Raw genomic sequence first — 15255 nt, forward strand, 5'->3', positions numbered from 1 at the left:
CGAGTCTTGCCTTGAACTAAGGACGCGCTCATGATTTAAGTTGAATTACTTGACGCGTTTTCGAGTAATTCCCCATTGTTATCACTATAGGTCTAGTGATAGCAAATATCCCATTGGTTCGATCTCTTCACAAGAAATCGAAGCAAATATCCTTTTATTCTTGCACATCATAAACACAAAAACCAAACAAAAAGACTTCCGATTCGCTAATATCACGCCAAGTGACACAAACTGGTCGGGTTGCACCTAGTGCATTCGGATCTTCCGTCTCACTTGAATCCACAATTAAGTCTTCCGCTCCGTATACGCTCCAAGTGGTATCAGAGCTTCGGCTCTTGATCACCCCCAAAAAAAAAATCAAGACGGTCCTAGGGAGGTCCCAATCAATTGGTAGTTGAATATCCAACGCGATTGGTATTCAAAGGTTAGACTCAACGAGGTAGTTGAGGTTTAATCGATTGGATCTTGAAGGCACGGGTTGAACACACACACACACACACACACACACACACACAAAACACTGTTCACGGTACTATTCACGGTACTGTTCACCAGTGAAAAAAAAAAGGAATTTCGAAAATTCAAAACAACCAACATCAACATGGACTTCGACGATCTCAATTTTCTTAAGAGTCTCCAAAAAGCCTTGAAGAATTTGCAAGAAGCCGATTCCAAATTGCAGCCTAGACGAGAACGAGTCATTGACGAGTTCAACGTAAGTGAACTACCCGAGTTCACAGGAGGAACGGATCCTGAGGCTTATCTCGAATGGGAGAGACAAATTGAACGAGTGTTTGATTTCAAGGGTCTGGATGACGCGAAATGCTGCAAGTACGCTATTCGAAGACTTAGTGGAGAGGCTTCACTATGGTACGAGAGTTTGAAAGCAAGGCGTGCTCGCGCTAGAAAAAAGAAATTATCATCTTGGGATTCTCTTAAACACAAATTGCGCAAGAGATATGTTCCAGCAACTTATAGGCTCGCGACTTATCGTAAGATCGCCAATCTTAACCAAGGGAGCCTTCGTGTCTCTGAATACATCGACGAGTTTGATAATCTCACTCTAATGAGGGAATTGGAAGAGAGTGAACAATTAAAGATGGTTGAAGCACAAGGAAAAGCTAAATTGCCAACAATTTATGATGAGTTGTTTGATGAGGAGGAACGATTGAGTGATGCGTTCAATTTCGAAGAAAGAGAAAAGGACGAGATTATAGAACCATTGAGTGACGATGATCAAATTAAAGATGTGATTGAAGATGACATATTTGCCAACTTGGATGAACCTCATGCGGGAGGTACTTCTTTATTTGATCCAAATCTACCAATTGTTTTTGATGAAGAATTGGAAGAAGTTTATGACGAAACTCACATGGAAGAAAGTGATCATACAAGTTATGACGATGCAACTCAAGACAATCCTAATCTTGTGCCAATCTCGGATGAGGAAATCAAGGATGTTTTCTCCGAGGAACTATCCGCTGGTTTACCATCTATTAGAGGGATCGAACGCCAAATTGATCTCATTCCCAAAGCGTCGTTACCGAACAAAGCGGCCTATCGATGCAATCCAATGGAAACAAAAGAGTTGCAACGACAAATGGAGGAGCTAATGAATCGAGGCTATGTTCATGAAAACCTGATTCCATGTGCCGTCCCTACTCTACTTGTCCCAAAGAAGGATGGGACGTGGCAAATGTGCGTTGATAGTCGAGCCATGAACAACATAACTATCAAGTATCGTTTTCCTATCCCAAGGCTTGACGACATGCTTGATGAGTTACATGGATCCGAAACCTTTTCTAAGATCAATTTGAGGAGTGGTTATCACCAAATGCGAATAAGAGAAAGGGATAAGTGGAAAACCACGTTCAAGACTAGACATGGGTTGTACGAGTGGACCGTCATGCCACTCGGATTAACCAATGCTCAGAGTACTTTTATGCTACGCATGAACAAGGTACTCAAACGTTTCTTAAGCAGATTTGTTGTCGTCTATTTGGATGACATTTTGGGGTACAGTCGAACTGAGGAAGAACATTTCATACACCTTCGAGAGGTGTTCGACATACTTCGAGGGCAGAAACTCTATGGAAAGAAGGAGAAGTGGTCGTTGTGGGTCAAGAGTGTTATCTTTCTCGACTTTATGATATCTAACGACAGGGTTTCGGTGGAACAAATCAAAATTGAAGCAATCAAGGCATGGCCTACTCCTAAGACCACCACGGAGGCCCGATCATTTCATGGACTCGCATCATTCTACCGGAGGTTCATTTGGGACTTTAGTACCATTACTAGTCCTATCACCAAGTGTACGAAAAGGGAATCTTCGTATGGACCCCGACTGCTCAAAAGGCATTTGAGACGTTTATTCAAAAACTTTGCGAGGCACCTTTATTGGCACTCCCAGATTTCACTCAACCATTCGAGGTGGAATGTGACGCAAGCGGTGTTAGAATTGGAGCCGTACTAATACAAGGAAAGTGACCCATCGTTTATTTCCCCGAGAAATTTAATGGAGCCCGGCTCAATTACTCGACGTACGACAAAGAATTTTGTGCTATCGTGAGAGCTCTTCAACATTGGAGTCACTACCTTTGGCCGAGTCATTTCATCCTGCACTCGAACCGCGAATCACTGAAGTACATCAATGGACAACAAAGGTTAACCCCACGGCATGCCAAGTGGGTGGAGTTCCTACAATCCTTTCACTTTTCATCAAAGTATAAACGTGGCAAGAGTAATGTGATGGCCGATGTTCTCTCACGACGGTACTCATTAATGAACGTGCTCGATGTCCGATTACTTGGATTTGAGGCATTGAAGGATTACTACGAGCATGATCCCGACTTTGGAGAAACCTTCGAGATTTGCAAGTCCAGAAATCATGATGAGTTCATTATTCTAGATGGTTTCCTCTTCAAAGGTAATAGACTTTATGTTCCAAAACTTCCAACTCGGGAACTCCTTATTCGAGAAGCTCATGAAGGTGGACTTGGAGGACATTTCGGGGTAAACAAAACTGTAGATATTCTCAAAGAGCATTTTCATTGGCCCCAACTGCAAAGAGTCATGCAGGATGTGATACGAAGGTGGGAACCATATCAAGTCAAAGAACCGTATCAATCATCAATTGACAAATACATTGATGAGAAGCTACATGGTGGGAACTCTAATTTCTTATTGAGGTCAATTTGCATGGAAGCTCATGATGATCTTGTTGTTTCAAGCAACCACTATTTGGATGTCGGTAGAATTGTGCATGAAAGGTGGTGGGAAGGAAATCACAAGAAAGTGAAGTACAAGCAAAGATGGCACAAAATGGTTGTGATTGACAATACTCATTACAAATCCAAATCACCGGAGAGGGATAAACATGAAGACTACATTGAAGATGATAATACTACATTGAAGAGATCAACGGGGTGCGTAAACTGCTTCATGTTCTTAATCAAGTTTGAATCTAACTTCCAGATTTGTTTTGATCCCGGCGGCATCAAATATGATTCGACTATGTGTTCGGGTTTGTTTGGGTTTATAATATTCATCTTTGATCCCGGCATACTGAGGCAAAGAATTGAGGACAATTCTTTTTTAAGGGAGAGAATTTGATGCGTATAGCGGGACGCGATTAATAAACGACCTGATGCGAATCGACCCCATGAAAGAGGTTGTGCTCAATTTAGAGGACCAAGCAAAACCACACCCAAGTAATGCATATTCGCACACAAAATTGGATGGGATCAAATAAAAGAAAGGAAATATGTGCGATTAAAGCTCAAGACCCGCGAGAACCTTGATACCGTGTGGGAACAAGAGGAATGCCGTGTGGGAACAAGAGAAAAGAGAGGAAGGTGGCGGCACCAAGGGGAGAAGAATCCTACTTAGTTTTTTGCATTTTCAACCTAGTTTGAATAAAAATTGACAAAAAGGTCTAGGTTGTAAGTTCTATGTATTCATTCATCCTAGAACTTACAAACTAGCATTAAATGCTTGCTTGGAGGCCAAGGCTTTTGTCCTATATAAGGACCTAGCCTCCTCATTTGTAAATCATCCAAGTATTAAGAAAAACCCTTTTGAGAGAGAAACTTGTTGTTTCAATCTTTTTCAAAGAATCGATGATTTCGAGTCTTGCCTTGAACTAAAGATGCGCTCCGCAGTTTAAGTTGAATTACTTGACGCGTTTTCGAGTAATTCCCCATTGTTATCACTATAGGTCTAGTGATAGCAAATATCCCATTGGTTCGATCTCTTCACAAGAAATCGAAGCAAATATCCTTTTATTCTTGCACAACATAAACACAAAAACCAAACAAAAAGACTTCCGCTTCGCCAATATCACGCCAAGTGACACGAACTGGTCGGGTTGCACCTAGTGCATTCGGATCTTCCATCTCACTTGAATCCACAATTAAGTCTTCCGCTCCGTATACGCTCCACTAATGAACCGAAAATGGTTCACACAACAAGTCACAATTACAAGGACAAATGGTTTACACAACGAGGCACAAGGACTTAATAAACAAGGACAAATGGTTTAAACAACGAGTCATAAAGATTAAAGAACAAGGGCAAATGGTTCACACAACGAGTCACAAGGACTAATGAACAATGACAAATAGTTTATACAACAAGTAACAAGGACTAATGAACAAGGACAAATGGTTTATACAACGAGTCACAAGGACTAATGAACAAGGAAAAATGGATCACACAACAAGTCACAATAACAAGGACAAATGGTTTACACAACGAGTCACAAGGAATAATAAACAATGGCAAATGGTTTAAACAACAAGTCACAAGGACTAAAGAACAAGGACAAATGGTTTACACAACGAGTCACAAGGACTAATGAACAAGGATAAATAGTTTACACAACGAGTCACACGGACTAATGAACAAGGACAAATGGTTCACACAACGAGTCACAAGGACTAATGAACCAGGAAAAATAGTTTACACAACGAGTCACAAGGACTAATTAACAAGGACAAATGGTTCATACAACGAGTCACAAGGCCTAATGAACAAGGAAAAATAGTTCACACACAAGTCACAATAACAAGGACAAATGGTTTACACAACGAGTCACAAGGACTAATAAACAAGGGCAAATGGTTTAAACAACAAGTCACAAGGACTAAAGAACAAGGACAAATCTCCAACCAAGACCACACAGGAACAAGGAAGGAAACAAAGGATATTTCATCCAAGAACACACAGTAAGCAAGGATGAAATAAGGCGCCGACCTCGTAAGGAAGACAAGAACACTCGCAAGCGTTCGAAGTTTGAGATAAAATCTCAACACTTGGGTTTATATTTCTGAAAATTGGATTATTACAAATGAGGTATTTCGGCCCTTATATAGCAAAAGATGTGCTTGGGCTCCAAGGCAACATTAAATGCTAGGGGCAATTTCCTAAGTGTGCTTGGGCTCCAAGGCATTATTTAAGACTATGTAGAAAAATAATTTAGGGAAGTAACAATTCCATTCGTCCTTTGATTGTCTTGGTTCGTCCAATTTGCGTCACCTGCGTAAAACTTGGACAGCTCGCCTTAAAACGACCATATCTCTTTCGTTACTTAACCAAATAAAGCGTGTGACCACTCGTTGGAAAGCTTACATCATGTACTTTCATTTAAAACAGGAATCACGCCAAAAATAGCCATATTTTCGGAGATATTTAGCTTTTAAATCAAGTGAACGAATCTGAATTGTTAAGAATGACTTGAACTTGCGTTTTGAACATATACCCATGTCCCTCCTGTATCATTCTTCCCTTCTTCAAAAAGATTCGTCCTCGAATCTTGAAAACCTTGAAGTTAAAGATGTCAGCATTAGACCCTCCGGGATCAAACACAAATCTTCTATTCATGAATTCATAAGTATCACAAGTTAAGCTTGCACATAAATCTAAATGCTCCTTTAATTTATCATCTTCAATGTAGCTTATTAGTTTTTCAGCAGCGACTCCATTAACCTTGTTATTCCTTCCACCCAACCACCCTCTAATCAGCAGTTTATCAACACCATATGGTTTATGTTATTCATCATGATAAAGAAATATGCTCAAACTGATTTTACTCACGATATGTCCGTTGAGCTTCTTCTCAATGTAGCTTTCAAGTGGAGACTGATAACGCTCTTTTTCTTGAAAATCAATCACATAGAAGTTCATAGAATTTGTAACTTTGAAAGTGACATCATCCAATGCATCATCATCACCATAGTCATCAAATATTGGTGGCAAATCAAAATTTAAGGAAGAATCACCTTCCTCCATAAAATCTTTGGAAAAGAATAAATTATCCTCTAGTTCAACTTCTTCATTGTAGCAATCCAACTCTTTTCCATCTTTATCTCCCATGATTATGCTTTTCCCAAGAAAACTTGTTAAGAAACAAATTTGAACAAAGCTCTGATAACCAATTTGATGTAAATCCGGGTACCAAATCGGTGTGAATGTTAGACACGAAAAGGCCTGATTTGGTAAAGTATTGTGAGTGATATTTTTGGTGTTTTATGAGTTTAAATTGCAGCGGAAAATGTTAAGTAAAATGGATATGGATTAGCTAAGAAACCTCGCAAGATAACTCAACTAAAACTGAAATCTCCAACCAAGACCACACAGGAACAAGGAGGGAAACAAAGGATATTTCAACCAAGAACACAAAGTAAACAAGGATGAAATAAGGCGCCGACCTCGCAAGGAAGATAAGAACACTCGCGAGCGTTCAAAGTTTGCGAGAAAATCTCAACACTTGGGTTTATATTTCTGAAAATTGGATTATTACAAATAAGATATTTCGGCCCTTATATAGCAAAAGATGTGTTTGGGCTCCAAGGCAACATTAAATGTTAGGGGCAATTTCCTAAGTGTGCTTAGGCTCCAAGGCATTATTTAAGACTATGTAGAAAAATAATTTAGGGAAGTAACAATTCCATTCGTCCTTTGATTGTCTTGGTTCGTCCAATTTGCGTCACCTGCGTAAAACTTGGACAGCTCGCCTTAAAACGACCATATCTCCTTCGTTACTTAACCAAATAAAGCGTGTGACCACTCGTTGGAAAGCTTACATCATGTACTTTCATTTAAAACAGGAATCACGCCAAAATTAGCCATATTTTCGGAGATATTTAGCTTTTAAATCAAGTGAACGAATCTGAATTGTTAAGAATGACTTGAACTTGCGTTTTGAACATATACCCATGTCCCTCCTGTATCAACTAATGAACAAGGACAAATAGTTTACACAATGAATCACAAGGACTAATGAACAAGGACAAATGGTTCACTCAACGAGTCACAAGGACTAATGATCCGAAAAATGGTTCACACAACAAGTCACAATTACAAGGACAAATGGTTTACACAACGAGGCACAAGGACTTAATAACAAGGACAAATGCTTTAAACAACAAGTCATAAAGATTAAAGAACAAGAACAAATGGTTCACACAACGAGTCACAAGGACTAATGGACAATGACAAATAGTTTATACAACGAGTAACAAGGACTAATGAACAAGGACAAATGGTTTATACAACGAGGCACAAGGACTAATGAACAAGGAAAAATGGATCACACAACAAGTCACAATAACAAGGACAAATGGTTTAAACAACAAGTCACAAGGACTAAAAAACACGGACAAATAGTTCACACAACGAGTCACAAGGACTAATGAACAAGGACAAATAGTTTACACAACGAGTCACAAGGACTAATGAACAAGGACAAATGGTTCACACAACGAGTCACAAGGACTAATGAACAAGGAAAAATAGTTTACACAACGAGTAACAAGGACTAATGAACAAGGCAAAATAGTTTACACAACGAGTAACAAGGACTAATGAACAAGGACAAATGGTTCATACAACGAGTCACAAGGACTAATGAACAAGGAAAAATAGTTCACACACAAGTTTAAATAACAAGGACAAATGGTTTACACAACGAGTCACAAGGACTAATAAACAAGGGCAAATGGTTTAAACAACAAGTCACAAGGACTAAAGAATAAGGACAAATAGTTCACACAACGAGTCACAAAGACTAATGAACAAGGACAAATAGTTTACACAATGAGTCACAAGGACTAATGAACAAGGACAAATGGTTCACTCAACGAGTCACAAGGACTAATGATCCGAAAAATGGTTCACACAACAAGTCACAATTACAAGGACAAATGGTTTACACAACGAGGCACAAGGACTTAATAACAAGGACAAATGCTTTAAACAACAAGTCATAAAGATTAAAGAACAAGAACAAATGGTTCACACAACGAGTCACAAGGACTAATGGACAATGACAAATAGTTTATACAACGAGTAACAAGGACTAATGAACAAGGACAAATGGTTTATACAACGAGGCACAAGGACTAATGAACAAGGAAAAATGGATCACACAACAAGTCACAATAACAAGGACAAATGGTTTAAACAACAAGTCACAAGGACTAAAGAACACGGACAAATAGTTCACACAACGAGTCACAAGGACTAATGAACAAGGACAAATAGTTTACACAACGAGTCACAAGGACTAATGAACAAGGACAAATGGTTCACACGACGAGTCACAAGGACTAATGAACAAGGAAAAATAGTTTACACACCGAGTAACAAGGACTAATGAACAAGGCAAAATAGTTTACACAACGAGTAACAAGGACTAATGAACAAGGACAAATGGTTCATACAACGAGTCACAAGGACTAATGAACAAGGAAAAATAGTTCACACACAAGTTTAAATAACAAGGACAAATGGTTTACACAACGAGTCACAAGGACTAATAAACAAGGGCAAATGGTTTAAACAACAAGTCACAAGGACTAAAGAATAAGGATAAATAGTTCACACAACGAGTCACAAAGACTAATGAACAAGGACAAATAGTTTACACAACGAGTCACAAGGACTAATGAACAAGGACAAATGGTTCACTCAATGAGTCACAAGGACTAATGAACAAGGAAAAATGGTTCACACAACAAGTCACAATTACAAGGACAAATGGTTTACACAACGAGTCACAAGGAATAAAAAACAAGGACAAAGTCTTTAAACAATGAGTCACAAGGATTAAAGAACAAGGACAAATGGTTCACACAACGAGCCACAAGGACTAATGAACAAGGAAAAATAGTTCACACAACAAGTCACAATAACAAGGACAAATGGTTTACACAATAAGTCACAAGTACTAATAAACAAGGGCAAATGGTTTAAACAACAAGTCACATGGACTAATGAACAAGGACAAATAGTTCACACAACGAGTCACAAGGACTAATGAACAAGGACAAATAGTTTACACAACGAGTCACAAGGACTAATGAACAAGGACAAGTGGTTCACACAACGAGTCACAAGGACTAATGAATAAGGAAAAATAGTTTACACAACGAGTAAAAAGGACTAATGAATAAGGACAAATGGTTCATATAACGAGTCACAAGGACTAATGAACAAGGAAAAATAGTTCACACACAAGTCAAAATAACAAGGACAAATGGTTTACACAACAAGTCACAAGGACTAATGAACAAGGATAAATGGTTCACACAACGAGTCACAATGACTAATGAACAAGGCAAAATAGTTTACACAACGAGTAACAAGGACTAATGAACAAGGACAAATGGTTCATACAACGAGTCACAAGGACTAATGAACAAGGAAAAATAGTTCACACACAAGTTTAAATAACAAGGACAAATGGTTTACACAACGAGTCACAAGGACTAATAAACAAGGGCAAATGGTTTGAACAACAAGTCACAAGGACTAAAGAATAAGGACAAATAGTTCACACAACGAGTCACAAAGACTAATGAATAAGGACAAATAGTTTACACAATGAGTCACAAGGACTAATGAACAAGGACAAATGGTTCACTCAACGAGTCCCAAGGACTAATGAACAAGGAAAAATGGTTCACACAACAAGTCACAATTACAAGGACAAATGGTTTACACAACGATTCACAAGGACTAAAAAACAAGATCAAAGTGTTTAAACAACGAGTCACAAGGAATAAAGAACAAGGACAAATGGTTCACACAACGAGTCACAAGGACTAATGAACAAGGAAAAATAGTTCACACAACAAGTCACAATAACAAGGACAAATGGTTTACACAATGAGTCACAAGTACTAATAAACAAGGGCAAATGGTTTAAACAACAAGTCACATGGACTAAAGAACAAGGACAAATAGTTCACACAACGAGTCACAAGGACTAATGAACAAGGACAAATAGTTTACACAACGAGTCACAAGGACAAATGAACGAGGACAAATGGTTCACACAACGAGTCACAAGGACTAATGAACAAGGAAAAATAGTTTACACAACGAGTAACAAGGACTAATGAAAAAGGACAAATAGTTCATACAACGAGACACAAGGACTAATGAACAAGGAAAAATAGTTCACACACAAGTCACAATAACAAGGACAAATGGTTTACATAACGAGTCACAAGGACTAATAAACAAGGGCAAATGGTTTAAACAACAAGTCACAAGGACTAAAGAACAAGGACAAATAGTTCACACAACTAGTCACAAGGACTAATGAATAAGGAAAAATGGTTCACACAATAAGTCATAAAAACAAGGAAAAATGGTTTACACAACGAGTCATAATAACTAATAAACAAGGTCAAATAGGTTAAACAAGAGTCACAAGGACTAATCAACAAGGACAAATGGTTCACACAACGATTCACAAGGACTAATGAACAAGGACAAATAGTTTACACAACGAGTTACAAGGACTAATGTACAAGGGCAAATGGTTCACACAACGAGTCACAAGGACTAAAGAACAAGGACAAATGATTTACACAATGAGTCCTTGTTACAAATGTTTAAACAACGAGTCACAAGGACTAATGAACAAGGACAAATGGTTTACACAACAAGTCACAATAACAAGGAAAAATGGTTTACACAACGAGTCATAAGGACTAAAAAACAAGGACAAACTGTTTAAACAACGAGCCACAAGGACTTAAGAACAAGGACAAATGGTTCACACAACGAGTCACAAGGACTAATGAACAAGGAAAAATAGTTTACACAACGAGTCACAAGGACTAATGAACAAGGACAAATTGGTTAAACAACGCGTCACAAGGACTAATGAACAAGGAAAAATAGTTTACACAACGAGTAACAAGGACTAATGAACAAGGACAAATGGTTCATACAACGAGTCACAAGGACTAATGAACAAGGAAAAATAGTTCACACACAAGTTTAAAAAACAAGGACAAATGGTTTACACAACGAGTCACAAGGACTAATAAACAAGGGCAAATGGTTTAAACAACAAGTCACAAGGACTACAGAATAAGGACAAATAGTTCACACAACGAGTCACAAAGACTAATGAACAAGGACAAATAGTTTACACAACGAGTCACAAGGACTAATGAACAAGGACAAATGGTTCACTCAACGAGTCACAAAGACTAATGAACAAGGAAAAATGGTTCACACAACAAGTCACAATTACAAGGACAAATGGTTTACACAACGATTCACAAGGACTAAAAAACAAGGACAAAGTGTTTAAACAACGAGTCACAAGGAGTAAAGAACAAGGACAAATGGTTCACACAACGAGTCACAAGGACTAATGAACAAGGAAAAATAGTTCACACAACAAGTCACAATAACAAAGACAAATGGTTTACACAATGAGTCACAAGTACTAATAAACAAGGACAAATAGTTTAAACAACAAGTCACATGGACTAAAGAACAAGGACAAATGGTTCACACAACGAGTCACAAGGACTAATGAACAAGGACAAATAGTTTACACAACGAGTAACAAGGACTAATGAACAAGGACGAATGGTTCATACAACGAGTCACAAGGACTAATGAACAAGGAAAAATAGTTCACACACAAGTCACAATAACAAGGACAAATGGTTTACATAATGAGTCACAAGGACTAATAAACAAGGGCAAATGGTTTAAACAACAAGTCACAAGGACTAAAGAACAAGGACTAATAGTTCACACAACTAGTCACAAGGACTAATGAATAAGGACAAATAGTTTACACAACGAGTCACAAGGACTAATGAACAAGGACAAATGGTTCACACAACGAGTCACAAGGACTAATGAACAAGGAAAAATAGTTTACACAACGAGTAACAAGGACTAATGAACAAGGACAAATGGTTCATACAACGAGTCACAAGGACTAATGAACAAGGAAAAATAGTTCACACACAAGTCAAAATACAAATGACAAATGGTTTACACAACGAGTCACAAGGACTAATAAACAAGGGCAAATGGTTTAAACAACAAGTCGCAAGGACTAAAGAATAAGGACAAATAGTTCACACAACGAGTCACAAGGACTAATGAACAAGGACAAATAGTTTACACAATGAGTCACAAGGACTAATGAACAAGGACAAATGGTTCACTCAACGAGTCACAAGGACTAATGAACATGGAAAAATGGTTCACACAATAAGTCACAATTACAAGGACAAATGATTTACACAACGTTTCACAAGGACTAAAAAACAAGGACAAAGTGTTTAAACAACGAGTCACAAGGAATAAAGAACAAGGACAAATGGTTCACACAACGAGTCACAAGGACTAATGAACAAGGAAAAATAGTTCACACAACAAGTCACAATAACAAGGACAAATGATTTACACAATGAGTCACAAGTACTAATAAACAAGGACAAATAGTTTAAACAACAAGTCACATGGACTAAAGAACAAGGACAAATGGTTCACACAACGAGTCACAAGGACTAATGAACAAGGACAAATAGTTTACACAACGAGTAACAAGGACTAATGAACAAGGACGAATGGTTCATACAACGAGTCACAAGGACTAATGAACAAGGAAAAATAGTTCACACACAAGTCACAATAACAAGGACAAATGGTTTACATAATGAGTCACAAGGACTAATAAACAAGGGCAAATGGTTTAAACAACAAGTCACAAGGACTAAAGAACAAGGACTAATAGTTCACACAACTAGTCACAAGGACTAATGAATAAGGACAAATAGTTTACACAACGAGTCACAAGGACTAATGAACAAGGACAAATGGTTCACACAACGAGTCACAAGGACTAATGAACAAGGAAAAATAGTTTACACAACGAGTAACAAGGACTAATGAACAAGGACAAATGGTTCATACAACGAGTCACAATGACTAATGAACAAGGAAAAATAGTTCACACACAAGTCAAAATACAAAGGACAAATGGTTTACACAACGAGTCACAAGGACTAATAAACAAGGGCAAATGGTTTAAACAACAAGTCACAAGGACTACAGAATAAGGACAAATAGTTCACACAACGAGTCACAAAGACTAATGAACAAGGACAAATAGTTTACACAACGAGTCACAAGGACTAATGAACAAGGACAAATGGTTCACTCAACGAGTCACAAGGACTAATGAACAAGGAAAAATGGTTCACACAACAAGTCACAATTACAAGGACAAATGGTTTACACAGCGATTCACAAGGACTAAAAAACAAGGACAAAGTGTTTAAACAACGAGTCACAAGGAATAAAGAACAAGGACAAATGGTTCACACAACGAGTCACAAGGACTAATGAACAAGGAAAAATAGTTCACACAACAAGTCACAATAACAAGGACAAATGGTTTACACAATGAGTCACAAGTACTAATAAACAAGGACAAATAGTTTAAACAACACGTCACATGGACTAAAGAACAAGGACAAATGGTTCACACAACGAGTCACAAGGACTAATGAACAAGGACAAATAGTTTACACAACGAGTAACATGGACTAATGAACAAGGACGAATGGTTCATACAACGAGTCACAAGGACTAATGAACAAGGAAAAATAGTTCACACACAAGTCACAATAACAAGGACAAATGGTTTACATAATGAGTCACAAGGACTAATAAACAAGGACAAATGGTTCACACAACGAATCACAAGGACTAATGAACAAGGACAAATAGTTTACACAACGAGTCACAAGGACTAATGAACAAGGACAAATGGTTCACTCAACGAGTCACAAGGACTAATGAACATGGAAAAATGGTTCACACAATAAGTCACAATTACAAGGACAAATGGTTTACACAACGAGTCACAAGGACTAAAAAACAAGGACAAAGTGTTTAAACAACGAGTCACAAGGAATAAAGAACAAGGAAAAATGGTTCACACAACGAGTCACAAGGACTAATGAACAAAGAAAAATAGCTCACACAACAATTCACAATAACAAGGACAAATGGTTTACACAATGAGTCACAAGTACTAATAAACAAGGATAAATGGTTTAAACAAGTCACAAGGACTAAAGAACACGGACAAATAGTTCACACAACGAGTCACAAGGACTAATGAACAAGGACAAATAGTTTACACAACGAGTCACAAGGACTAATGAACAAGGACAATGGTTCACACAACGAGTCACAAGGACTAATGAACAAGGAAAAATAGTTTACACAACGAGTAACAAGGACTAATGAACAAGGACAAATGGTTCATAGAACGAGTCGCAAAGAATAATTAACAAGGAAAAATAGTTCACACACAAGTCACAATAACAAGGACAAATGGTTTACACAACGAGTCACAAGGACTAATAAACAAGGGCAAATGGTTTAAACAACAAGTCAAAAGGACTAAAGAACAAGGACAAATAGTTCACACAACGAGTCACAAGGACTAATGAACAAGGACAAATAGTTCACACAACGAGTCACAAGGACTAATGAACAAGGATAAATAGTTTACACAACAAGTCACAAGGATTAATGAACAAGGACAAATGGTTCACTCAACGAGTCACAAGGACTAATGAACAACGAAAAATGGTTCACAAAACAAGTCACAATTACAAGGACAAATGGTTTACACAACGAGTCACAAGGACTAAAAAACAAGGACAAAGTGTTTAAACAACGAGTCACAAGGAATAAAGAACAAGGACAAATGGTTCACACAACGAGTCACAAGGACTAATGAACAAGGAAAAATAGTTCACACAACAATTCACAATAACAAGGACAAATGGTTTACACAATGAGTCACAAGTACTAATAAACAAGGACAAATGGTTTAAGCAACAAGTCACAAGGACTAAAGAACAAGGACAAATAGTTCACACAACGAGTCACAAGGACTAATGAACAAGGACA

The 15255-nt window shown here is 37.9% G+C and overlaps 1 protein-coding gene across 1 annotated transcript; it reads left to right on the forward strand.

The window, feature by feature from the left end:
* The first annotated feature begins 601 nt into the window (after positions 1 to 601).
* LOC141619432 (uncharacterized) lies at positions 602 to 2473 on the forward strand. Its single transcript, XM_074436453.1, has 2 exons — positions 602 to 1298; positions 1344 to 2473. Exons 1-2 carry the CDS (start codon positions 602 to 604, stop codon positions 2471 to 2473), a joined length of 1827 nt encoding a protein of 608 aa, XP_074292554.1.
* The last annotated feature ends 12782 nt before the right edge of the window (positions 2474 to 15255 follow it).

This window comes from Silene latifolia, chromosome X (assembly GCF_048544455.1).
Source record: "Silene latifolia isolate original U9 population chromosome X, ASM4854445v1, whole genome shotgun sequence".
NCBI classification, from domain to species: Eukaryota; Viridiplantae; Streptophyta; class Magnoliopsida; order Caryophyllales; family Caryophyllaceae; genus Silene; species Silene latifolia.